We start from the raw sequence: 24869 nt of genomic DNA, 5'->3' as shown, positions 1-24869 counted from the left end.
ATCTGTCAGTGAATGAAAGTTAATGTAAAGAGTGACTTACCAAAATGTCAGAATGTGTGCATGAAAGTAGCAGTGTTTCACATGAGGCAGGAACATTATTTCCCCTGTCAGAAAGTGATTAACCTTTGAGTATGATGATGATCTGCTACACATGTCACAACTGCCCCCCTACCTCTACTTACAATGTCAATCATTTCAGAAACCCTGGATGTATTTCCAAGTGGTAAAGCTTTATATCAGTTTAGCTCATCTCTTGTTGTAAACTTGACCTTGGTGTCTATGTTCATCAGTGATATAAAGCATACAGATTTTTGTGATGTGATGCCTAGAGCAAGTTAAAAAAAACAACAACTTTCCTACGCCCCTGTCAGATAGAAATCAAAAAAGTAAATCCAAAGAAAATCTGTATGTTATAAAACAAACTAACAGGAGATTTGTTTCAGGCTGGAGGAGTGTCATGCTGCCCAGGTGAAAGCTCTGACTGGCGAGACTGAGGATCAGAGGAGCCAGATGGCCCAGATGGAGAAGGAGATTAACTACCTCCAAAGTGAGCTGGCAGCCCTGAAGGAGGCCAACGTCCGCTCCCCCAGTAACACCATGAAACACCTGGTGGAACGACTGAAAGCGCAGCTCACCCAGAAGGAGAAACAGCTCAAGGTTGTTCTTTTATCACATAAGTTAACTTGTACTTTGTTCGTTGTTGGTGAGCAACATAGACTGGTTAGTCCTGTTGCCAGTTGATCTGGATATCTGTTTCAGGATTAAGTCTTTTGTAAAGATAACATTTTTATTTGTCCAAACTACAGCCAAGTTCTGTAATTTTTCACCACACAGAAAAAAAATCAAGTTCATCAAGTTTATACAAAGAATGAGTGTGGGAGAGAGGAAGTAGTCCATGCAGAATGTTGGTGTATTAACTGTAAAATGAGGCCTGACCACTGCACTCATCATATTTATCATAGCTGGCATCTCTTTGCTCCCTGTTTTCTCAGGCTCTCAGTAAGGCTCTGTTGGAGCTGCGGGCAGAGATGACATCTGCTGCAGAGCAGCAAGTCATAGCCAGCGCTGCACAGAAACAGGAGAGTCTCAATGTACAGATGTTGGTTGACAGACACACCAAAGACCTAAAGGTGGGACCCCTTTATCATCATAACGCACTTGTTTTTCATGCATGTTGTTTTTCATTACTGACATTTATAGATAGCTGTTGATTAACTGACACAAAGAAAGTAATTCAGATTACACAAACAAAAATATTTAAATAAAAATATGAATATCTGTCTCCAGTGTCTCTGAATAGAAGCTAACCATAAGTTGGTGAACATGTGCCAGCCTCCTTGCACAGACAGCATGTTTGACATCTGACTCCAACTGGCCCTTATTCCTTTCATTAATCACCATTTACAGCTAATTAGAGGCTCAGTCAGGTGGAAAGTCAGTGGATTTAAAAGGTTATGATGATTTATTTATGTAGCATAACTTGGCAGCTATTTATACACTGTACACTGGTTACAGCAAATAAAGTGAAATGATACTGACTGGAGATACTGGTATTTACAGAATGCCTTCAGCTAATTATGTTCCATGGGTGTAATTAAGTATAATTAGCAACTAGTCATGACAAAATTAAAGTTTTCCTAAAACAACTGGGCACTGTAGTTTTTAGCAAAGTTTGTAGTTACAGAAACAGGAGTAAGTAGGGCATTTGCAGGGGACTATTTTCAGCTGGAGACTAATACACATCTGGGGCACCAGTGAATATTTATGGCAGCAGGACGATGTGACTCAAAATAAACTACATTGGCCGTGCTTGTGGTATGAAGGAACATGTCAGTCAGTGTAACTGTGTTTTGGACTTTTCATGGGGATTCCTTGTCAATAAGAAAACTGTAGAATATCACCAGACCTATCCTTTAACTTGGAAAATCCCTCTTCTCCAAAGGCGCGGGTGCAAGAACTTAATGAAGACCTTCAAGCTGCAAAGGAGTCTGCCAAAGCAGCCAGAAGCCGGGAGAACTCCCTGAAAGAGGAAGTGGACGGTCTTAACCAGGACCTACAGAGGAGTCAAAAAACTCAGAGACGCCTGCAGGCTGAAAGGGAGGAGAGAGAGCATGAAATCCAGGAGCTCAAGCAGCAAATCAAGAGGCTCAGCAGTGTCCTTCAGGTTAGTATCTCTTAAGGAGTGAGGAATAACATACCAAGTTACTGATTTGTAAGGAAGCAAGCAGCTTGATTGTTGTTGCCATTACATCAGCTTTGGAGTGATACGCTCAACAACAGCCACATGACAGTACCACTATCAGCATAACATCATGTGTGCAAATGACCAGAATCCCCTGACTCAGGCAAGACATTCAGACCCTGAAATATGATAAAACACTGAAATGTAAGACATGCAAACCCTGCTAGGCTCTTGCGCAACAAATTAAAAGAAAATGAGGAATGCATCAAAAATGGCATCTCACATTCTTCTAAGATTTCAGATAAACTCCTCCAGTGGATATCAGAGATGATTTAATTATTCAGGTATTCTGTTGGACCAGTGCCACCTAGCGTGTAAGTTAATGCCTCCATGCCGACGGCAGCCAGAGGCGTTATGTTTTCGGATTGTCCAAGTTGACAAACATGTTTTTGGCCATAACTCAAGAATGGATGCAGTAATTGACAAAATGACAACATTTCACACAGATGTTGGGATACGACGATGAAGTGAGGACAAAGGTCAACTTCACTGTGACATCATAATGTCTTGGCCATTATTCAATCCCATAACTCAGGAACAGAAGGAGAGATTGTGACCATATCTTACAGTCGGTCAGACACTTCGGACTCGGAGGTCATTGTGACCTCAAAATGGGTTTTTAGCCATAATTTAAGAATGAATTGGGCGATTCCAGATTTCACAATAATAAACAATAACTAGCACAGCACAGGCTTTCCTCCATCTCGTCCATTCTGCCTTTCACTTCCCGCCTCATTCTGAATTTCGTCATTGGAATCACGTGACTGCAAACAACGCACTGGAGTGCGCCTAGCCAATCACGATCCTGTGAGTGAGTTTCACCTTCTTTATACCTTTTTATTCAAGTCCTTCCAAGTATTCGCTACATATATTATATAAGTCTGGACAGACAGTGATGTAATCTGCAACTTTGACTGGTTGGTGGAGGCATACAACCGGGGGCGATAACTCTAGCTTCAAATTTGCTCACGACTTTGGCTGCATCTTACTTTTCTCATTAACTCCTGAACTCCTGTCAGTCTCCACTGTACACTGTCTGAGAAAAGTGAGGTGCTATGAAAATCTTTTTTTTCTGCATTTGCCAATTAGAATCAACCAGAACCAGATGGGAAGGGGCCAGCCATCGAGAATCTGCAGAAGAAGATCAGGAGGCTGGAGTCTGACTTGGAGAAAAGAGCAGAAATGAAAAGTGTGAGGGATGATCATGGAAAGGTTTGAACATCAAGTCAATCAACGTTAAACATTTTATATTACAGCAATTTTACTGTATTATTATTGTTATTCGCATTAGTTGCACGTTCACTTGATGTACGACTTGTTTGTCTGACAGCCCAAAGACGAAATAGTGCGTTGGGAGGAGGGTAAGAAATGGCAGGTGAAGATGGAAAAGGTGAAGAATTCACTGAAGGAGAAGGAACGAGAGAATGAATCCCTGTCGAAACAGCTTAGCACTCTTAAAGACCTCTATGCCAGGTCAGTGTACACATCCTTTTTATACAGCATTCTTTATTCTTGCCTTTTGTGAACATGACAGAATGACTTCATTTTAAAGCTGCATTAAGCAACTTGGAACATTTGGCTCCGAATGACAGCACAAGGGACTGAGGTCAACAATAATAATAATTAGTGCTGCAAGTAATAATTATTGATTAATCTACATATTATTATGTCTTTAGATTCTTTGTTTTATCCCACAGTTGAAAACCCAAAGATATTCAATTTACTATTATATTAAACAAAGAAAAGTTGCAAATCTCATACTTGAGAAGCTGAAATATTTTAGCATTTCTGCTTGAAAAAAAGCAAAATAGTGTAGATTAAATACATTTTCTGTCAGTTGACTAAGCAATTAATCGATTAATCTACTAATCAATTCCACTCTAATAATAACAAGAGGATATAGTTGTCAAGGGGGGAAGGTGGATGGTTTGCTTTTACAACTATATACATGTTATCTGTCAATTCCCAAGTATCCCACCCAAACTTCATTAAAGTCAGTTATTTTCAACTATTTTGTAAAATAAAACGCGCCCGCTAGCTCACTCACTTGAAATCATACATGTGGTGACAGAAGGCAGCGCTTCTATTTCCATTCTGTGTTTTATTGCGCATGCAGACTGGAGCAAGAGAAGAGTGCACTGCAGAAGAAGCTGAAGGCTCGAGGTGTGACCGCTGATCAGGTGGTGGGGGTGCGATCCACTGAAATGGAGAAGGAGATGGAGGATCTGAAGAAGAAGAACTCAGACCTGGAGACACAGATCCTCACCATAAAGTGACTAGCAGTCTTTAAAGATCAAAAATATTGCTGATAAAATATATTGTTCTTGTTCAAAATACCTTGTTTTGATTTATTTTAAAGATATTACAAGTGCACAATTTATATTTTTCATTTATTTAACCAGGAAAATTTTAAAAATCTCCTTTACAAGAGTGTCTTGGCCATGACTGGCAGCTGCTGCCATGACAGGCAGCTGCACATTAACCCCCCCCCCCCTCAAGAGCCAAATCATACATGGCCTTAAGGGCCTCTCAATGCCTTCATGCGTTAGATAATGTCTACTATGGAGCATCGAGGTTCATTACTAATCTTAATTTCTGAACGCATGAAGGCATTGAGATGCATGCATGTATATAAAATTGCCATAGTCAATTACAGACATAAAAATAGCAGCTGCAAGTTTCTTTTTCACATCAAAAGAAAAGCAAGACTAAAAACGAAGATTCAGTATACTTGTATATAGTTGTGTACTTAGAACATATTTTCCATTGTAATGTATATAACCTTTATTTGCACTTTAAAAACACATTGATGAACAGGAGGCCCCTTTTACAATGATAATAATCAAATTTGATTTATGTAGCATTTCATAAAAAAAGATGCAATACGTTCAACTTCTTGTATTTATACATAAGAAGCTTAAGTTTGTAAAAGCTGAGTCATCAATCGAGACTCCCAGTCTCCCAGTGTTCACAGACCTGCTCCGTTCAGGATCCATTGAGAGTGACAGTTTTAAAGTTAGGGTTGTCAGTCCGTCTCTTTTCAGAAAACAAAAGTAAGGCTTTGTGACTGTTGTGTGTGGCTGATTACAACCCTGAGGCCAAACTGAAAGCCCTACAGAATTATCCAAGTAACTGCATATCGCTCCAATCTGGTCTACAACATCAATAATAATGACCGAAACATTTTCATCTTATGTCCAAATTTCATGGAATTCTGCTATGTAATTGTTTGCAATATATTACATAATCTTAATGACATTATTGGATGCACATGATGATTTTATGGACTGAGAAATTGTTACATTACAGTATTTAGGCAGGAAGTTTACATCATGTGTCTCGTAAAGAATAACTGATACTGGATGTTTTTAGGCCAATGGTGGTACCAGTATTTGAAAGTAAAAAAAAAAAAAGTCAATATATTCCTTTTATATAATAATATCATTAAATATCTAATAATAATACAATAAACATATAATATCAACTTGAATTATGTAAAATAACTGTCACATATAGTATAGAAAATGCACATATCAATAACAAATTTACTGAAGTTTTGTTTTGTCCACCCCACGGTACCTGCCAGTACTGGTCACAAGTGTATTTGTGATAAGCTAACATTAGCCAATAGTGTCAACCTCCTGCTATGTCATTCTCTGATCTCTTGTACTCAACCCGAGTCTCTTTATAAATGTAAAACTAAAAATCAATGAAATATGACGTTAAGTTATTTTCTTGTTGAACTCGCAGACAGCACCAGGCTTTACCTCGAGATGTCGCCGTGGAGAATCTGACCCTGAGGAATCGTTACCTGGAGGAGAGACTCCACTCCTTGGAGAGCCAGATATCCACCAAAGAGCCTCCATCAAGACCCTCTGTAAGTGCTCATCAACATGCAGAGCATGATGATTGTAATAAATGTGTGGGATTTTGTCAGAAATATCCAGATAATTCACATAGTAACATAAATACACGCTGGAACGATAAGTTTATTTCAATAAACTGGTTAATCGTGTATGAAGATCATCAAGCATTCTTTGGTTTCAGCTTATCAAAGACATGTCCTTTTATCTGTGTTCATTCTTTACTCTCTGTCTTTACGTTTCTCCTTCTTCACTGGATTTAATCTGATTCACTGCCTGTGAAGGGAAAGCGCTCCTCCCCCCGTGCTTTGAGAGGGATTTGCTCTGTCACTTTTGATGTTGCGGATGGGTCATGCAAAGGGAATGCAGCACTCCGTCGCGCTGCACCCTACTGCCGCTCTGTTAGCTCTGAAGCTGTGGAAGACCCCGCTGACCAACAGAGGGAGCCAAAGCGAAGCCAGATACATAGAGACACTCAAACCAGCTTTGCGGGAGCAGAGGATGTTCGCACTGAACGAGAGCGATCGAATCCTGGTGTGGCAGCAGACAAAACAGATGTAAGCAGAGATCATGTTAAAGAAGATGAGACAGAGACCGATGTTTTACAAAGTACACAAGACATCCCAGGTGGTTCTGAAGTTGATGTGGTTGTAGAAAACGAAGAGCCACAGACCACCAGAGGAAGTGAGCCGGAGCCTGGTGATCCGCCAGAAAGACCAGGATCAGTAATGGCATTAACTGGCTATAAAACACAGAATAAAGAGGATGTTGGTGAACTAGATGATCGAGATACAGATGATGATGATGATGATGTGGGAATCAGGAAAGAAAAGCCAGAACAGGTTGAGGTGAAAGATGAAGTGGTCGAGACTACAAAGGAGGCAACAGAGGAAGATAATCCAGGGCAACCCTGCTCAGCAGAACCAGATGTGGACTCCAGCTCCATACTGAGCAAACCCCTACAGAGGTTTATCAGCAAAAAAAGGGGTGATGGTGTGCGAAAACGAGAAAGCAGATCTCTTAGAAATCTGAAGGTACTCTAGGCTTCTGTAGTCACGCAGTTGAAGTGGTAGTGACGTGCGGTAGCCTTGTGGTAGATGTGGCAGAGCAGAACTCAAGGCATTAAAAGAGAGTAGTGAGTGGCTTGTTAGTGTGTTGGTGTTTTCCTCCTCTGTTATGGATTAAAGGTTTCCGTGGTCGTGTGTACGTAGAGACAGTTTCATGACCCCAAGAACAAGACTTTTTTCTATTCAAATAAAGTTTTCCTACACTCCCTTAGAGCAGTGTTATGTCCATCATGCCTTTTAATTCATTTCCCGTGGCTGATTTTGTACTGTACTGATTACTTCCTGCAGACTTCAGGACGAGGCACTGGCACTCCCTCACAAAGAGATCAGGACCTCCAAAAAGAAAACCTCAAGCTGGCCTCTGAGAACCTGGAGCTGAGCTTTCAGCTGGAGCAGACCAACAAAGACTTGCCAAGACTCAAGGTACGCATGTCCTTAAGTGAGAAGTAGTTCTGTGCACTGCCATTGTTTCATGTCGGTGCTGATTGTAAGAAATGTTAAAGGAACAGTTTGATATTTTGGGGGAAAAATTCTTATTTACGTTCTTGCCAAGAGTTAGATGAGAACATTGATACCACTCTCATGTCTGTACAGTACATGATGGTGGAGCTAGGTGATGATTAGCTTAGCATAAATTGGCGTCCCCGTTTCCAGCCCCCCTGTGAACTTGGTGTGTTAATTAGTGAACATTTAGAGGTGTTGGTATACCAATTTTATCACCTCTGGACAGAGCCAGGCTAGCTGTTTCCCTCTGTTTCATGTCTTTGTGCTGACGTGAAACAGACATCGGGTGCAGGCTGAAGTTTCTTGGCAAGAAAGCGTATTTCCCAAAATATCAAACTATTCCTTTAAAATGAGAGCTGGAGTTTTGCTCTTGATTTTCTCTTTGGAGAGTTAACTTAATTCACTGTGTCAAAAAGTCTTCTTTGTGTACATTTCTCTCAGTATCATAACCTCACAAACTTTGAAACAATTCCACAGAACTGTGTACAAGCCCAACCAGACATGTTTTTGGCAAATAGTGTTTTATAGGATTTTATCCAGTTTCTTTGTTTTTTTCCACAGAATCAAGTTGCAGACCTAAAGGAGATGTGCAGCGCTCTGAAAAAGGCAAAGGCAGAGGTGGAGAAAAAGCTGGCACATACACGAGGAGTATGTTAACCTAAAGTCGCCTTTGTTCTTCCTAGTAGTTCCTAGTATTTTCTCAGAAAACAATTATATGTCATGTCTCTATAGGAGGTAAAAAACATCTAATCTAATAAGAAACAAATAGCAAAGAAACTGAATCGGACAGCAGCAACTCCACTGAGGTTCTCCGTTGAAATTTAATTCACCAACCTCCTGTTCCAACTGTATGTCATGAAAATGATTTGTAATGTGTTCCTCATCAGGCTGGTCACAGTGGTAAAACAGTACCTGAACTTGAGAAGACCATTGGGTTGATGAAGAAGGTGGTGGAGAGGGTGCAGAGGGAAAATGAGTCACTAAAGAAGTCCAGCGCACCTTCAAATCAAGACAAGGTTGCTGCCTTGGAGCAAGAAAATGAAAAACTAAAGGTTGTTGATCACATCGTGTCTTACGTGTCGTATACGTTCTGTTGGAAAAGTTTATTCTTTCCCTGTTCTGTTACGACAGCTGACATGAAATATTGTTTTTCTGTTTTTCTAGGCTGACTATGAGAAACTGAAGAGTCAAAGTGAAGCTGAGCTGAGTTCCAGACTTGAATCTAAAACTAAAGGACTGGAGAAAATAGTCATGGAAAACGAACGTCTACGCAAGGAGATCAAAAGGGTAACCACATTCAAATAAAAATAAACATTGCAATGTTTGATCATTTAAATTTAAAAGCTGGTGTCTTAGTATTCACTAGATTCAGAAAACAGATGATCAGAAATCATATATATATATATATATATATATATATATATAATCATATTTCATGCAAAGCTTCACGGCCTGTTTCTAATGTAAACAGCAGTTTTTCTTTTCTGAAGAGGTTTGTACTGGTCATTTTATATGGGCAAGTTGGAATGAGTGATTATTATAGTGATATTTAATACAGAGTTTCACTATTGTCACAGGAAATGGAAGCTGCAGAAAGACTGAGAGTGACCAAGACGAGTCTGGAAGTGACCATCGAGAAGCTCGAGGCAGAGCTGGAAGAAACCAAGCACAGGCTGCGGGCCGCTCTATCCAGACCCATCACAGAAGGAGTGGACAGCAAGACCTGGAAGGCATCTGTGGTAACAAGGTCAGCAAATAGGTTTTTTATCCAATCCATTAGTCTTTTATTTTTGTGGGTTTTCAGAACAAATGAATGAACTGTATAGTAGGATAAATCACTATCGAACTGCGTCAGTCGGCAGTATAAAGAAGCTCTATTCGGGACGAGCATTGACAGATCCCAGTCTCTGTTACCTCCTTCCTACTCAGGCTTTCCCAGATGGCTGGGGAATTCAAAAGCTTGACCTTATGTCCTCCACTTGTAGAAGCTCCAGGCTACAAGTACAGTATGTACAGCGTGTGAGCCAGTGGTTGTTCCACATGTTTTATATCTGCAGAATGTTTGAGAACAAGATGAAGGAGCTGGAGAATGAGCTTTCCCAGAAGACCTCCAGTCTGTCTGAAGTCAAACAACAGCTGAAAGAGGTGAACGAGCGCGAGGAGAGAGCTCAGATAAGCATCCGGCAACTTGAAGATCAGGTACTATTATATTATAATTTAATAAGCCCAGTCAGGTACAGGCTAAGTGCTGTTTTCTATCTCAGCTCCTGAGGGACTGGACCACATTTTCACATATGTGATTTGGCCTCAGGCTTGTGTCAAATATGGAATCAACTATGGAACTGATACTTATATTCAGTTGTAGTAGTTTAATTATTGTACTATTCTTGTTACGTTTTGCTAAACATTTTACAAAGTGTTGTATTTCTGCACTTTCATGAAGTTGAGGGACTTCAAGAGACAGATAATGTTCAAAGTCGATGCAACACATTTCCTGACTTTTAGTCCCTATAAGTTGAGCTCCAAAGCTCCCTGGATCCTATACTTGCTATGATCTTTCAAACTCCCCGCCCCCAGTTTGTAACACCAAGCCAAGCTGAGAGATAACCCTGATGCTATCGTGAAGGGTAGTTTTTTCAGACTTTAGAAAGACATTATACAGTTAGTTTCCACAGGCTGAGTAGTCAGATGTGTCAAATTCTTTTCTGTTGTATATACTGTGCAGCTTGTGTTTGTGACAAAAGAAGTTGTCAATATTTAGAAAATGTATTTAAATAGTTATTATGGCGTTCTCTTCTCTTAGGTTGACATGTTGAAAAGCTTTCCTACCACAGCAAAGACAGGAGGAGGATTCAGCAAAGAGTTCCAGGCAACGAGGTTCGTTAAACTATGTGCACCGTCGTTAACAAGTAATAGTGAAAATATGGTCATATTAGGGCTGGGCAATATGGTTAATAAGACCATTATTCTGATATTCATATATATCACAATATGGCAAATAAATGCACAATCACATGCAGGATAATCAGATATTAAATGCACTGTTTTATGTAACATACACTGTTACAAGCAAACCTTTGTAAATGTGTAAAACAACTTGTCAGCTTTAAGCTGCAGTTTGCTTGGAATCATTAATTAAGACAATGAATAATAATATTGATTTATCGCCAGGCCAATCATAACATACTGCAAGATCTCAAGAAGAAATGAAACTTAAGTTCTCTGCACCCCACAGTTGTTAGTAAATCACAATGACTTAACTGTTTATCAAGCAAACACTTCACTCATACAAGATTCAGACCTCTGAACAATGCTGGTCTGAGCAAGAAAACTCAGAGTTTAGCGGTGCTTAGATGGTGGATTGCAATCATTTCCCATCTTGATCTTGTACGCTTTGTCTGGATTGTGTAACTTGTGTAACTGAAATGTTGTTTATCTTGTCTTAAGATTGGTTAGCGCTGAGCTGGAGAAGGAGAACGCAGAACTGAAACAAAGGCTGAGCGAGTACAGTGAGCGTTACGGTGAGACATCTTCTAAACTAGGTGAGACTTCCAATTTATTATTTATCATATTTTAGTTTGAGAACATTTATCTTTTGTTATCAAGTAAAAAAAGAAAAGTACAGTCAGTTGAAAGTTGCTGTGAAGAGAAACAGAGCAAAAACATACACGCATACTTCTGATGGTAACAATGACTTTATATTTATTTTAACATCATAATGAGCTACATGCTTTCTGTACTAACAGTTATGAAGAGCAATAGTAATTTCACTTGTCTCTCTCTCTTCTTGTACTCTTAAGACTACGGGAAGCTCAAAAACCTTCTGCAGGCAGCCGAAACGGAGAAAACTAAACTTCAAACGGAAGTTAAAAAGCTGAAGAAAGAACTGGAGAGCTTTGACCCGACGTTTTTTGAAGAGATAGAAGACCTAAAATATAACTACAATTTAGAGGTGAAGAAGAACATTCTGCTGGAGGAGCAGCTGAAGAAGGTGTGTGATCAGTTTGGTGTTAAGGTTGAAATGGCCGGTGTGTCCGTCGGCTAACTCCGGGTTACCGTTAAAACTACACCCGAATGTACTTTTACGGTCGTCTTTAAAAGTCGATCGTAAACTTTTCAGGTCATTTTCACTTTAGATCTCCAGGGCTGGATATCCACCCTCAATATAATTTTAGAACTATCGAGATAGAGTATCGAGAACTGTCAGGCACCAAACGTTGCCATCGAATTACAATTTGAAATTGTAGGAAAAAATAAGAGCCTCAAAGTAAAGCTTTTAACGGTAAAGTGATGTAGTTTCTTCCATAAGGCAGCTGTTTTTTTTAACACTAAGGTCTTGACGTGGTGATGTAACTCATTACGAAGCATATTTATTTCTTTATACATATATTTGTACAGTCCTGACTTATTGTGCTTCAATGTATTTGTCAACAAAGCAGCTTTCTTACTAATCAGACTGTCGCATTATAATAAATCTGTTAAATACAAAGGTTCACTTGTCATTTGTTCTTCACTTCACAATGAAGGAGCTGTGACGTACACTATTTACAGGACAATAATGGAACATTTATAACTACTTGAGTTGCTAAAAGTGTCCACTTGGTCATTTTTACACTAAAGCTGTACACATTTCTGCAAAGCAAATGTCAAACTGTCTTCAGGCTTTAATACGCTCCCCTGTACTCATCTGGAAATACTGGTGATCTTCTCCGACTGCATCTACAAGTCAAACTGGATGTCCTGCAGTCGGCTTAAACAGCGTCCGTTTAGTCTGGAGAAGGATGTGAACAAGTCCTTGCTGTTGTTGCATTCATCAACCGTCCCACCAACATGAATGACCACAGACCTGTCGCCAAGGCAGGTCTCCCCATCTGGCCACCGCAGTCCCAGGTGGTGACGATGAACCTGCCGACACAACAGCCAATAACATTTCATGTGTTAAATACAATATTTGAATTCTAAAATATGTTTTTTTTTAAATACCTGCCTTTGGTGTAATGTATGTAAAACATCCTCACTCGTGTGACAAATTCAATTTTTTATTTAATCAGTCATCAAGTAGAATTTCCCTCCCAGATGGACATCACTGTGGACGTTGTGTGTTAACTTTTCCTACCTTAATGAGTGTGCCGTCGTTGCAGTGCCAGACGATGCCCTCTACTCGGCCCTCTGGACTCTCCTGGAACCAGGAGCTCAGCTGCTGGAAGTCCACTGGTGGAGGGTTTCTGATTCGAACACTCCCGTGTGACACCAGGCAGTGGACAGGCTGCTTCTTACTCCCCAACCCTGTTCGGACAATAAAAAAAATATTTTTAATTCAGTATATATTCGTACATGCTTCCATTGCCGTTTCCCTAAAAAGGTTGAAATGTCTCCATTAAACATTTAACACACTAGTAGAGCTGTGGAGCAACGTTTCACTGCGTGGGTCCCCGTTTTGTTTCTAAGCAATCACACTATTCTGTTTGTCGACAGTTGGTGGCAGTAACATTTTAGCATTTTAGATGGTAAACATGGATGTAAACAATGCAGGATTTTAAATGTTCAAAAAGATCATCTTTGAAAATGTGTTATGAGGAAGGAAATGCATTTGACACATTTGTTAGGCCTCAGTGATACACACAGTGTGGTTTGGCCTGAAACACTGTATGTAAACAGGTATTTTGTTTGTTAAGACTCCACAGGACACCTCTAATTCTTGTTTTAGAAAATACACAGTTTGACTAATGAACACTGGCAGTGAAATCAGCTCAGGCTCTCTACTGTTCCCACTGAACTCTATTTACACACAGGAGAAGATAAACTATTCAGAAAGAAGGCATCACACATTAAATCTGGGCATTTTGAAATGGGTAAATATTTGTAAGAACTTATCAAAACCTTCTTTTAAATATAACCTAAATGCGACAGATTTGGGGCGTTTCAGACACCCCAATCACTCGCCTTTGTGTTTTATACATTATTACATGAACATCTGCGCGGTATAGAGCAGAAGAATTAAACCCACTGAAGGCACAGAGGCCTTTGGGCACTGCTGGACTCCTTCCTTCCACTGCCAAAGAGGATCCTTTCCAGTTTGAGAAGCATTTTTTTAAGCACGAGCTACCCAAGGCACCGGAACAAAATTAAACAAAGGAAAATTCTGTATCACGTTACCATAAGGGTTTCCGTTGACATTGGTTCCAATCAGCTCCAGTGTTTGTTCCAGGAGGTCGGCCAACGGCACTGCTGCAATTTCTAGCATGTCGTCATCGTCAGCGCTGGGCCTGAGAACAAGAGCCGCCCCGACTTCACAATCCACCACGGAGGAGTGCCAGCAGTACTGTTTGTTGTCCTTCTCCACAGGAACCCAGCCTGAACAGTCACAAGGACCAAATCACTACTTCATCCACAATGTACAACTGTGTTTACTCTGATCACACTGCAAACCCAGAACTTGTCATAACTCTTAAAATAGATTTATTTAAAATCCAAATTCTAGTTAAACAGATGCAATTATTGTCCCTTACCCTACTGTTCTGGGCTGCAGGGTGAGGTCATTGTGTTTTATGAACATTAAACACGGCTGTTGTCTTTAATGCACCATAACAGTCACTTCAGGTTCAATCTTCCAAGAAACTGGCTGCCCCATTAGTTTAACTTTGCATTGTGAAGGTACCAGTCTGACATCGCAAGAGCAAATATAACATGAGCTCGGAGATTCGTCTGGTTCCAAGGCTGTGAAGTCACACTAACCACTGGCTACATCTAAATGATTTCAAATATTATCTTTATTTGACTTGATGAGTAATGGTTGAACTCCAGGACCTGGTATGTGTCCGTGCTCATCAGGCACTGGATGGCCATTGTGGTGTTTGACTCTGTGGGCTGGGATCCACGTCTCTGGCACAGTCTTAAAATCTTCCTCTACGTTCCACGAGAATCCTGAAAAAGAACACAAAGACAATGAACCAAGTCCTCCCTCCCTGTAGAAACAGAGCAACCCGTTTTGACATGCAATGTCCAAAGGTATTGGACAAAAAACTTGGTTAAAGATTAAAGCTTTTATGACACGTTTTACCCACAATCATAATTACATGTAGCTAAAATACCTTTACAGCTCCTGTGGGAATGCTGATACTTCTTGAACCTCTTCTCTGCCTGTTTGTTGGGTTTCCTGTCGAGCCGAGCCCAGAGGTACGGCTGCCCTACAGAAAAAAAGATAAACCATCATTCAGTTCAGTCCGCTGCGAGAAAATGAACAAAATGAACAATAAAGGTGACTTGTAGAAGTTAGAAGATACCAATATCAATGCTACAGAACTTACGTATTCAATCTACAAGATATTCACAATATGGAGCAGAAAAGGCAACAAATCCTCACATCTGTCAAACTTAAAACAGTAAACCTTTTCGTTTTTTCACATGACAAAACATGCAGCACACTGCACCTCCAGTGCCTTGCTCAAGAGGGATACTCGCCTTTATAAACTGTAACATAACAGCAGGTGCCATCTAGTTTCTCTGTGGCGAGTGCACAATCAATGTTCGCCTCCAGAGCAGCAGGGTTCACTTTCTCAGTGGCAACAACCTGAAATGGCTGAAGAGAGACACAGATGTTCAATCATTCAAGAAGTTCAAAGGTAAAACTACATTACAAGTGTTATTCCTCAACCTCATTAACAACATTAGTGCCATAGGGGTCAAATACATTTAAAAAGGCACAATTATGCACGTTATTTACAAACACATCACCCATATATTATACATGACCTGATTGTATTATCAGTCCCCCCTCAATAACATATCTTTAAAGCTCAGATTACTTTTATATCAAGCAGGGGAGAAGATGTTTTACTGTCTTGATAGCTTTTAGCCCTGTGTGGTAACTAATAACACTAGTTCTTTATTTTTGTGCTTATAACAAAAGACAACATAAGAAAATGCACAGATGGGATGATAAAAACATTGATAGGATACAATTTCCAAACAAGAAATACTGAAGATAAATAGGAAGAAAGGAAGAAATAGAAATAAAGATCACAATAAATGAAGAGGGGCTGTGAAGTGAAGCAGCTGTTCTGTGTAACTAGGCCTCTGGCTAGTTCTGCAGAATACAGACGATCAACTGATCTGATCTGAGAACAGTGGATCTGAGTTAAATAGAAACTGTTCAAGGAAATGGGAAGTGAATTCTTAAGAAACTGAAAAACAAAAGTACCTGTCTGAAGTTTATTGAGGTGTAATATGTTTAGCAACTCCAGGGTTTGAAATAATGGGTCACTTGTTATGAGCGTGACCATTGTAGCCATTTATGTCTGTAATAAAAAGACGGGACGGAGGCTGGTTTTCTGTGTGCTGGACATAACACTGACACAGGGCCAGCACTGCACGTTTTACTGGCTGGACGGTTGTATTTTCAGTTATCATCATTTTGACGCATTACTCAATCAAGAGAAGAGCCAACAATTTCAATCTATTCATTGTTTACGTCAGTTCTGAAGCAAAATAACAAATATTTACTGTGTCCAGCTTCTCAAATGTGAGGCTTTGCTGCTTTTATATAACTGTGAATTGAATATCTTTGGACTATTACAGGTCAGTCGGAATAAGTCACCATTACATAGTTACTAATTACATACAGTTTAGTCCTCATTCATATTTATTTTTCTCTTGTAAATTACAATATTTCATTCTGCTTTTGTATGTAATTTATTATGTAATGTCCTGTCGTTTATCTGGGCCCTGAGTCTGAAGTAAAGATTGATTGACTGTTTGATTGATTTATTGATTGATTGAGTACATATTTTGTACTTTTTTATTTCTTGATATAATCTCCTTATCAAATATGCTGAGTGCAAATGTCATCTGCTTCAGTAAAGGAGATGAATACCAGCAGATAGATTAGTGCTGACTGATGTCTCTTAACTCTGAGACATGGAGGAGGAGGAGGAAGAGGAGGATGAGGAGGAGGATGACCACATGCTTCATTACTGACGGAGGGGGGGGGGGCGTCAACGTTAAATCCATCAGTGCAAGTGTATGAAAACATTAGCGCCATGTCTATTAGGATAAAAAAGGGCGGCCAGCGCACTCTGTGCTAGCTGTTGCTCCATGCTAGCAGCAGCATTGTTTATGAATCAATGGCTGCAGCTGCTGCACTCACCTGACAGTCTCGTTTTCTGGACTGTTCTTCCTTCACCTCCGTCACAAAAACACACGGTATCTTCTGCTGAACGGAGCCCAGACGTCGCATCTTTGTGTATTTGATATAATATCCAGCCGAAGCCCCCCCCCTCCCGCCGTTTATCTTTAACGCCGAGCAGAGGACAGATTTGAGCGCTGCTTCAGTTTCAGCATGGATGTGGAGAAGACTGCTGGTCACGTGACGCGCTACTTCTTCTTCTTCTTCTCTACTTTTGGCCGGTTGTCAAACAATAAAATGGCTCATTAGCGCCACTTTGCTGTGTGGCTGTTTACAAACACAGCAGGAAAACAGCAAACTTTCAACTATTATATTATGTGACATATACATGCTATTTTATGGTTAAATTACTGGCTGACCGCTGAGCCTCTTTTTTAAACGTTCATATTTTATTTCTCATATTTGGACAAAGTTGAATTACAAGTTACAATGTCCAATTTCTGATCGCTATAGCCACATTTTCCAGTCGTCTTAGGTTATGTTCTATTTATTTATCGCAGTACTTTCAAATCACAGCCTTTATATTGTTTTTTCAATATAGGCAAAAGAGTAATAAGCAATAAAGTAACAAAAAGTCAAATAAAAAGGTTTTATCCATGGTTTGTAATTTAATTAAACACTTTATAAGGTGTTTTCTAAAAGACAGTAAGCTTGAAGAAAAATGCCATGAAATGTGTGTGTATATTTACAATTTTACTTTGAAAAGTACAATAAACCAATCACAGTATTTATAAAGTAAACCGTCACATTTACTGACATTTATCCTGCAACACTGTGGCTGTAATTCATTCAATCAAATCCCAACAGAAATATCATAAATCTGGATTCACACACAGCGTGATATCACTGGAGTACTTCCTGTCTGAATCTTCTTCTTCTTCTCCTTCATGTTGACTGTGCAGGTCCATCTCACTGTCGGTGTGCTTCCACATCTCAGTCTCTATGTCGTCCTTCTGCTGCCCCTGGGACCAAGAGGTGAAAATGTTCCTTTTCCAAAAGGAGAGAAAAACATCATATTAGAAACACATTATACACAGAATACTAAAAGCATATTCATTTCAGTAACATTTATGAGGCTCTGACGTTCCACTTTGTTAAACTGCCTCTTGCTACAAAGCACATACATGTTTTACACATACAAAGAAAACAGAGTATGAAGCTCTGTGTGTGCTTTAGACAGTGTTTTAAGCAACGCGGGACATCCTACATCCTACGACTCACAGCTTGTAGTACCACACAACGCCTGCTGCTGTTAGGAGCAGAAGGATGATGCCAAGAATGATGAGTGCTGTAGGTACATCTGGAAAACACACAAAGATTTGATGAATGATTACCACAAACTCTATCTGATTTGTATTGTATAGCTACATGCACCAAACGGGCACTAATGATGGTAAACTATGATCACTTCATAGCTTCATAGCTATGAAGTGATCATAGTTTACCATAATAGTCCCACTACCTACTATCTACAGTGATCCATCTATTGTGATAGTATAAAACCGTAACACTTTGTTTTGTTCAGTTTTTTTGTGTTTTTTACATTAATTGATCATTTGCAATAATTAGTAATGGCCTGTATCCAATTTTGACAAAAGTAATTAAATGATTTTAAAGATTTACACTTTGCATTTGTGCATCTATCAGCTTGTTGTGGTGTTTGTGGCCCCCTAGTGGCCAAAATCAGATTAATGCAGCTTTAAGTTTGGCATTTCATTCAGGTAAAGGATAGATATGAACACAAAATTTACCAAACTATTTACTGTGTCGTTGCTGGAAATCCAACTTCCGTTTCACTAAATTTGTCCTGTAAAAATATCACAGGTTACAGTGCTTTATAATCAACTAGGATCTTCTCAACCTCTGGAATTCCCTTGGCTGTAAATCAGATCTTCAAGACACCACGGAGTAAGTAATTCGCTAATTAGAGAAGATAATTTTTCCTCTGACTGAAGAGAACATCAAAACCACAAAAAAAAGAATCTATAAATGAAAGAAGACAAGGACGTACCTCCTAGAGAAGGTTTTGCAGGGCTTCCCAAGTGCGGCATCACTGACTCAGAGGAATCTGACAAATCGGAGACATAAACTGAAGTAGAAAAGGCTAAACTGACGTGAGTGGGTTTAGAGGTGATAAGGTGAGACAGAGAGGTAGGAATATGGGTGGAGAAAGGATTAAGAGTGGTGGAGATGGAGGAAGTTGAACGTGTTGTCTTGACTCGGAGAGTAGAAGCTGAAGTGAGAGATGTCTGCTCAGGGGCTTTCGTTGTGATTGGCTTCCTTGAAGGTGGAGACTTGGTAGTTGAACTGAGCGGAGGTGTGACAGATGTGGAGGTTTGGGTCAGTGTTGTCGGTGTGGTGGGGAATGTGGAGCTTTGTGGGCTGGATGTTGATCTGTTGGGAGTTCCCTCTAAATCTGGAAAAACAGGTTTACATTCACATTTTAGCTATTCAGCTGATGCTCAGAATACACCTCAGTACCTTCTGTTGATTATCAACATTACGACTCGCAAGGAGGCCAATGCACAGGCAATATTGTCACGACTGTATGATGATCATGTAGCAGAGGGAAGAGTTTCTATTGTTCATTTTTATGTTAAAAATGTTTTAGCATGTTCACATGGAACATTGTTGAGTATATGTGGGAATATACAGGACGCAGAGCAGTAAATAAACAGTACCTGATGCATTGAAGCAGAATGCTCCAAACTGTTTATCTGCACTTGCGAACCACAGCACCACCCCGGTTTTAGCCTTTCCACAGTTTTTGTCAGCTGTAAGTCGAGGGACGACTGCGATCTGTTCAGCCGTCCAGCCAAATCTGTCAAAATAGCAAATGAAGTGCAGGTGATAAAAGCTTGTCCGTGTGGTCCGTTACTTTACAGGTCTTGGTGTGACAAACGTCGCATAAAGCCTTATGTGGCTTCAGAGGAAATCTGATAAATTAGCATAGCATTAGCATTAGCATCAGAGCTGAGGACTACAAATTGGAAAATTAAAAAAAGAAAGAACAAATCTGGGGGTGTGAAGTTAGAGAGAAGTGAGATTACCAGACCTCTGTAGCCTAGTGGCTAGCTAGTGGCTTGAGGTTAAGGTAGAACACACCAAAATCTCTGTTGTCTGTTGAGTTGCATTGTGGATAATGTAGGAGCCAGCTTTTGACAAGGAAGAAGAATGCATGGAGTAAAAAAAGATGATGTCTCTGGTTCTGCTGCATCAATTTTTATCCCTTTTCTATCCCTCATGAGTCTAACAGTGTTTATAGGAGTGCAACATTGTGAAACTCCACTCAAGCAAGGCTTGATGGTGTCAGCCCCAGATTGCTTTAAACCTGTGCCCCCCAGCTATGTGGAGTACCACTATGTCTTCAGCATGAGCCTGAGTCTTCAGAGGGTCCCCGTGCTGTGGAAGACGTCCTGCCTCGTTCCTGTGACGCAGCGTCCCAGTGGCTCCAAGGACTACAGACCTGTGGCACTGACCTCCCACATCATGAAGACCCTGGAGAGACTCGTCCTGGAGCAGCTCCGGGCCTTGGTCAAGCCACACTTGAAGCTGAGGATGCCATCATCTACCTGCTCAACCGCGTCTACGCCCACCTGGATAAGCCGGCGAGCGCCGTGAGAGTCATGTTTTTTGACTTCACTCCAGTGCGTTCGACACCATCCGCCCGGCTCTACTGGGTGAGAAGCTGACGGAGATGCAGGTGGATGCCCCCCTCATGTCCTGGGGCCCCGTAGGGGACTGTCCTCTCTCCCTACCTCTTCACCATCTACACCACAGACTTCAGCTACTGCACAGAGACCTGCCATCTTCAGAAGGTTTCTGATGACTCAGCAATAGTTGGATGTATCAGTGAGGGTGATGAAGAGGAGTACAGGGCTGCTGTGGACAACTTTGTCACATGGTGCGAGCAGAACCACCTACAGCTCAACGTGACAAAGACAAGACTGTGGATCTGAGGAGGACCAAGGCGCCGATGACCCCTGTTTCCATCCAGGGGGTCAGTGTGGACATTGTAGAGGATTACAAGTACCTGGGAGTCCACATTGACAATAAACTGGACTGGGTAAAGAACACTAACGCCCTCTACAAGAAGGGCCAGAGCCGTCTCTATTTTCTGAGGCGGCTGAGGTCCTTCAACATCTGCCGGACTATGCTGAGGATGTTCTATGAGTCTGTGGTGGCCAGTGCTATCCTCTATGCTTGTTGCATGCTGGGGCAGCAGGCTGAGGGTGGCGGACTCCAACAGACTCAACAAACTGATCCGCAAGGCCAGCTGGACTCTCTGACGGTGGTGACAGAGAGGAGGATGCTGTCCAAACTGCGGGTCATCTCGGACAATGTCTCACATCCTCTCCATGACGTACTGGTCGGACACAAGAGCAGCTTCAGTGGGAGACTCGTTCCTCCCAAATGTCCAACTGAGCGACACAGGAAATCATTCCTGCCTGTGTCCATCAGACTGTTCAATGTCACTGACATGAAATCTTCTACATATACTACCTCAATATTACTTATTCTTAAATGACAGTGCAATACATACACATATATATATATATATATATATATATATATATAGACATACATATACATTGCTGTTGTATATATTTTTTACTTTTATTTTTCACTTAAATATTATTAATGTGTATATTTTCTTTATTTTTTTTCAATAAAGTATTTCTCATTCTGATTCTTTTTTCTAAAGCAGGTATCAGCTGGTGTTGGTGAGCCTGCATGATCAGATGCACTTGGTTCAACAACATTTATAACATAAGTATAACTGATTAATATTAAAGCAGAGCTGTCACCACATGCTTTCAGCCTACTTGCACATCTCCAGTCCGTGTTGCACTGCTCGCTCCATCTGGGCTACGGTCGCTATGGTGACGTTCAGAAATAGGCAGGCAGCTCTGGCAGCAGTGAAGTTGAAGGTGTATTTCCCTCCTTCAATAAGCATGAAGACTCCAGCAGCTCGGTGACTTCGAGGGACAGCTGACGTTTGGAGAAATACACTAATTTAAAAAGCATGCATGAAAAGCACGACTTCAGCATGTCATACTGTCAGCTTATCAAGAGTTCTGTTACTAAGAACAACATGAATTCTGGACTAAATATGAAGCGTACCTTTATATCTGTGTAAACGTATCATTTACATCTTGTAAAAAGGTTACTCTCCTGTTAAAAGCATCATGATTTGTCACTGCGGGTACAACAAAACATAATAATTAACGTTTTACACATTCAACTCGGGATAATATTCAGTGATTTTTACATTTTACATTTACTCTTGATGCTTTTATCTGACTGTGATCATAAGAATGAACTTTTGACGGTCACATGAGAAGCAACCAAGAAGAGTCAGAAGAAGTTAGAGCCAAAGCGTCCTGAAAATATTCCTTTAAAAACGACTTTATGCATTCAAATTCATTTCACATCAGAAAAATAAACAATCAATATAGAAAATGTTCAGGAGTTTGGTCTTAGTGTGGTGCTCCACCTACGACAGAAAGAAACAACTTACCTCTGACTAGATTGGAGTCGGCGGACAGCAAAAAGGCTGCAAAAGACAAAAGTAAGAAGTGAGTAAAAAAACAGAATCGTGCCATGTTTTCTACAGAGTGCATATAACTGAAGGGGTCGAAGGTAAAGAACCAAATAAAGTGAACGACTCAGAACAAATGTGGTGTGAATGGCACGAGGAAACAGGAAGCAGAGGGTAAATCTGCTTGATGCCCTTTTAAGAGATAACACACACATCCACAGGAGAAAGACCTGGAAGTTAACTCTGCGTGTTTGATCCAAACATTGCTGTTTTGGTTATCAAATCACGGATATATGACATACAGAGCATATATAACTGTAAAGTAGTTAAAAACAAAAAGTGATTGAGGATTTCCTGGAAATATTAAAGCAGGATGACAGGAAACATTAGCTTTAACTGGTGTTCTGTAGAAGAATAAATCACAGGAAATAATCCTCTCGGCATCATTAAAGAGCTGATCAGTCACGTGGGCCGGTTGCTTCAGGCTCCTGGTGCCTTCTCAGCCAAATACACATGAAGCAATATACTTGCAAACTGTTTTTTTAAGGATTTCAGTGGTTTGGAGTTTTTCTGCTTTGCCAGCATCTATCTTCCAGAGGTATGTTTGCTCCGACAGGCTGGTCGGAAAGGGAACTTCCTCCACATTGTCCCCCTGCATGTGTGTTTTCTTTCTCTGTTTCTCTTTTATTCACTTCTACTATTACTACTACTTCTCTGTAATCATTCCCAGCTCTCCTGTTCTCTGCTAAACGGTGGTATTTTGCTATCATGTTTCTGCTGCACCACACCGCTCTGTGTTCAGTCCTCTTCGTTTAGTTTCTAACCAACACAGAGGAATCTGTTAGTGAAGTTAGTGCCACGGCACGCATCAAAGAAACAACCAGAAACAACATGCACACTGTCAGTGATCTGTTTGCATGTTCAGAGTGGGTGGCACGGTGGGGGATCAAACCTCAAACCCTAACAGTACTTCATACAACATTACAATCACTTTAACCCTTGAGCTTTGTTGACGTTGCCTTTACTTCCTCATTCGGAGACCAGTTTTTTTCCTTCACCCTTGACTTTGCCACAAACTGAGCTTGCACATTTGATAAAAGGTGATAAAATACAGAATCACCATAAAACATTGGCATTACACTAAATAAGGAAGTATTATATGTTGTATGAGCTATGGATGAACAAATATATATTCATTTTGTTGAACAAAAAGTCTTATAAAACTCCAAATTCTGGAAATCCAAGTCTTTTATTTGGGTTTTGGGGGGGAAATACTATTAAAAGTACTATCAACTCCAATGACAGGTACAGAGCTCCATTGTATTTAATCATGTTTTACAGCAGAGGTCTCTGAGAACTCAAACAGGGGTACTGCATAATGTTCTGTAGTGCAAACATGACATTTATAATAAACATTCTTCAATAAACAAAGCCATAAAGTATCAAGGTGATAAAACAACGTCAGGAGTCTTACAACATTTTGTGTTTCTAACCAACTGTTCCACTTTAGATTAACGAAACTAACTGAACTGGGTTTATCCTTAAATACCTTCAGTTATTTCTTCATGTGTTCCTTCCCGTGTCGTAGCAACACCTGAGAATGTAAATTACAGCACAGAGTGCAAACAGTCCTGTCATGCTTAGCTAAAGTTACACAGTGAAATCAGATGTGTTCTGACTCCTCCAGCCTAGATAACCAACCCAGCTCCAAGGGCCCCAGGTCTACTGTCTGGTTTGTTAGAGTCTGACTCATTTTAATTCAGTTTGGTAATCTGCACCACTATATTATGTAAACTGAACAGATCTGAAGGAGTTTCCTCCACTTTTCCCTCATTTTGAAACCCCATCTTACCATCTTCAAATCTAGTTTTAAAGCAAAAGTTTGACATTTTGGAAAATATGCTTATTTGCTTTCTTGCCCAAAGTTAGACGAGAAGCTCGACACCACTCTCGTATCTGTTGGTTGAATATAAAACTAGCAACCAGTTAGCTTAGCTTAGCATAAAGACTGGAAACGCCTACCAGCACCTCTAAAGCTCACAAATCAACATGTCACATCTCGTTTATTTAATCTGTACAAAAACAAAAGCTGTACAAAGTTTTATGAGCTGGCTTTTGAAGCTTTTGCTGCATAAAATTAGCAACGTTAACTGCGTCAGAACTTTGATGGCTTAATGTTTGAAGTTATATTCCAGGGATTCAAACCAACAACTTTTCGATCAAAAGCCTACACGCTTCTCTAAGCAGTGGAACCCACCGTTGGGGAAACCTGAACGCGGGAGTGATAGAGGCCTGTTAGCATGAGGAGTGATCGTCTCTGTTGGGCCAGTGTATTTACAGTCACTTGCTGACAGCGAGGATGTTTTGATGTACGGTGGTGCAGAAGGCGAGACAGGTCAACACGTCCTACTTTCATGACTCACTGAATATCGTGTGAATAATGGGGCTTATTGTCCTCTTCAGGCTG

At 40.4% G+C, this 24869-nt stretch overlaps 3 protein-coding genes across 3 annotated transcripts in view; 1 reads left to right on the top strand and 2 right to left on the bottom strand.

The window, feature by feature from the left end:
* cep290 (centrosomal protein 290) overlaps positions 1–12110 on the top strand; it is a 32411-nt gene extending 20301 nt beyond the window's left edge. The window contains exons 38-54 of the mRNA XM_070907128.1: positions 444–657; positions 993–1130; positions 1943–2164; positions 3332–3454; positions 3573–3715; positions 4359–4514; positions 5993–6119; positions 6390–7139; positions 7461–7595; positions 8238–8324; positions 8564–8728; positions 8841–8963; positions 9254–9423; positions 9734–9875; positions 10480–10553; positions 11124–11218; positions 11477–12110. Of these exons, the coding sequence (XP_070763229.1) occupies positions 444–657; positions 993–1130; positions 1943–2164; positions 3332–3454; positions 3573–3715; positions 4359–4514; positions 5993–6119; positions 6390–7139; positions 7461–7595; positions 8238–8324; positions 8564–8728; positions 8841–8963; positions 9254–9423; positions 9734–9875; positions 10480–10553; positions 11124–11218; positions 11477–11721 (3109 nt within the window). The 3' untranslated portion in view covers positions 11722–12110. The remainder of the gene's footprint in view (positions 1–443; positions 658–992; positions 1131–1942; positions 2165–3331; positions 3455–3572; positions 3716–4358; positions 4515–5992; positions 6120–6389; positions 7140–7460; positions 7596–8237; positions 8325–8563; positions 8729–8840; positions 8964–9253; positions 9424–9733; positions 9876–10479; positions 10554–11123; positions 11219–11476) is intronic.
* Positions 12111–12395: 285 nt separating this feature from the next.
* On the bottom strand, positions 12396–16911 carry rlig1 (RNA 5'-phosphate and 3'-OH ligase 1). Its single transcript, XM_070907995.1, has 7 exons — positions 16822–16911; positions 15138–15255; positions 14768–14863; positions 14484–14600; positions 13833–14030; positions 12793–12962; positions 12396–12581 (listed from the first exon to the last, which is right to left on the bottom strand). The coding sequence occupies exons 1-7, from the start codon at positions 16909–16911 to the stop codon at positions 12396–12398; spliced, it is 975 nt and encodes a 324-aa protein (XP_070764096.1).
* A 748-nt stretch (positions 16912–17659) lies between these two features.
* Positions 17660–22466, bottom strand: lyve1b (lymphatic vessel endothelial hyaluronic receptor 1b). Its single transcript, XM_070908163.1, has 6 exons — positions 22382–22466; positions 21687–21852; positions 19542–19681; positions 18872–19276; positions 18082–18160; positions 17660–17847 (listed from the first exon to the last, which is right to left on the bottom strand). The coding sequence occupies exons 1-6, from the start codon at positions 22464–22466 to the stop codon at positions 17673–17675; spliced, it is 1050 nt and encodes a 349-aa protein (XP_070764264.1). The 3' UTR covers positions 17660–17672.
* Positions 22467–24869: the final 2403 nt, after the last annotated feature.

Source organism: Enoplosus armatus, chromosome 6 (genome assembly GCF_043641665.1).
Source record: "Enoplosus armatus isolate fEnoArm2 chromosome 6, fEnoArm2.hap1, whole genome shotgun sequence".
Taxonomy (NCBI): domain Eukaryota; kingdom Metazoa; phylum Chordata; class Actinopteri; order Centrarchiformes; family Enoplosidae; genus Enoplosus; species Enoplosus armatus.
The sequence above is the reverse complement of the archived record's forward strand: the minus strand, read 5'-3'. Positions and strand labels throughout refer to the sequence as shown.

Excerpts from the sequence above, each read along its gene's own strand:
- rlig1 (XM_070907995.1), bottom strand. The coding sequence starts at position 16,911 with ATGCGACGTCTGGGCTCCGTTCAGCAGAAGATACCGTGTGTTTTTGTG. Across the intron at positions 14,864-15,137 it reads TTATGTTACAGTTTATAAAG|GGCAGCCGTACCTCTGGGCT; the intron begins GCGAGTATCCCT and ends TTTTTTCTGTAG. Across the intron at positions 12,963-13,832 it reads TGTCAACGGAAACCCTTATG|GGTTGGGGAGTAAGAAGCAG; the intron begins GTAACGTGATAC and ends TTGTCCGAACAG.
- lyve1b (XM_070908163.1), bottom strand. The coding sequence starts at position 22,466 with ATGGCACGATTCTGTTTTTTTACTCACTTCTTACTTTTGTCTTTTGCA. Across the intron at positions 19,277-19,541 it reads ATTCTGCTTCAATGCATCAG|ATTTAGAGGGAACTCCCAAC; the intron begins GTACTGTTTATT and ends CTGTTTTTCCAG. Across the intron at positions 18,161-18,871 it reads TGCAAAACCTTCTCTAGGAG|ATGTACCTACAGCACTCATC; the intron begins GTACGTCCTTGT and ends TGTGTTTTCCAG.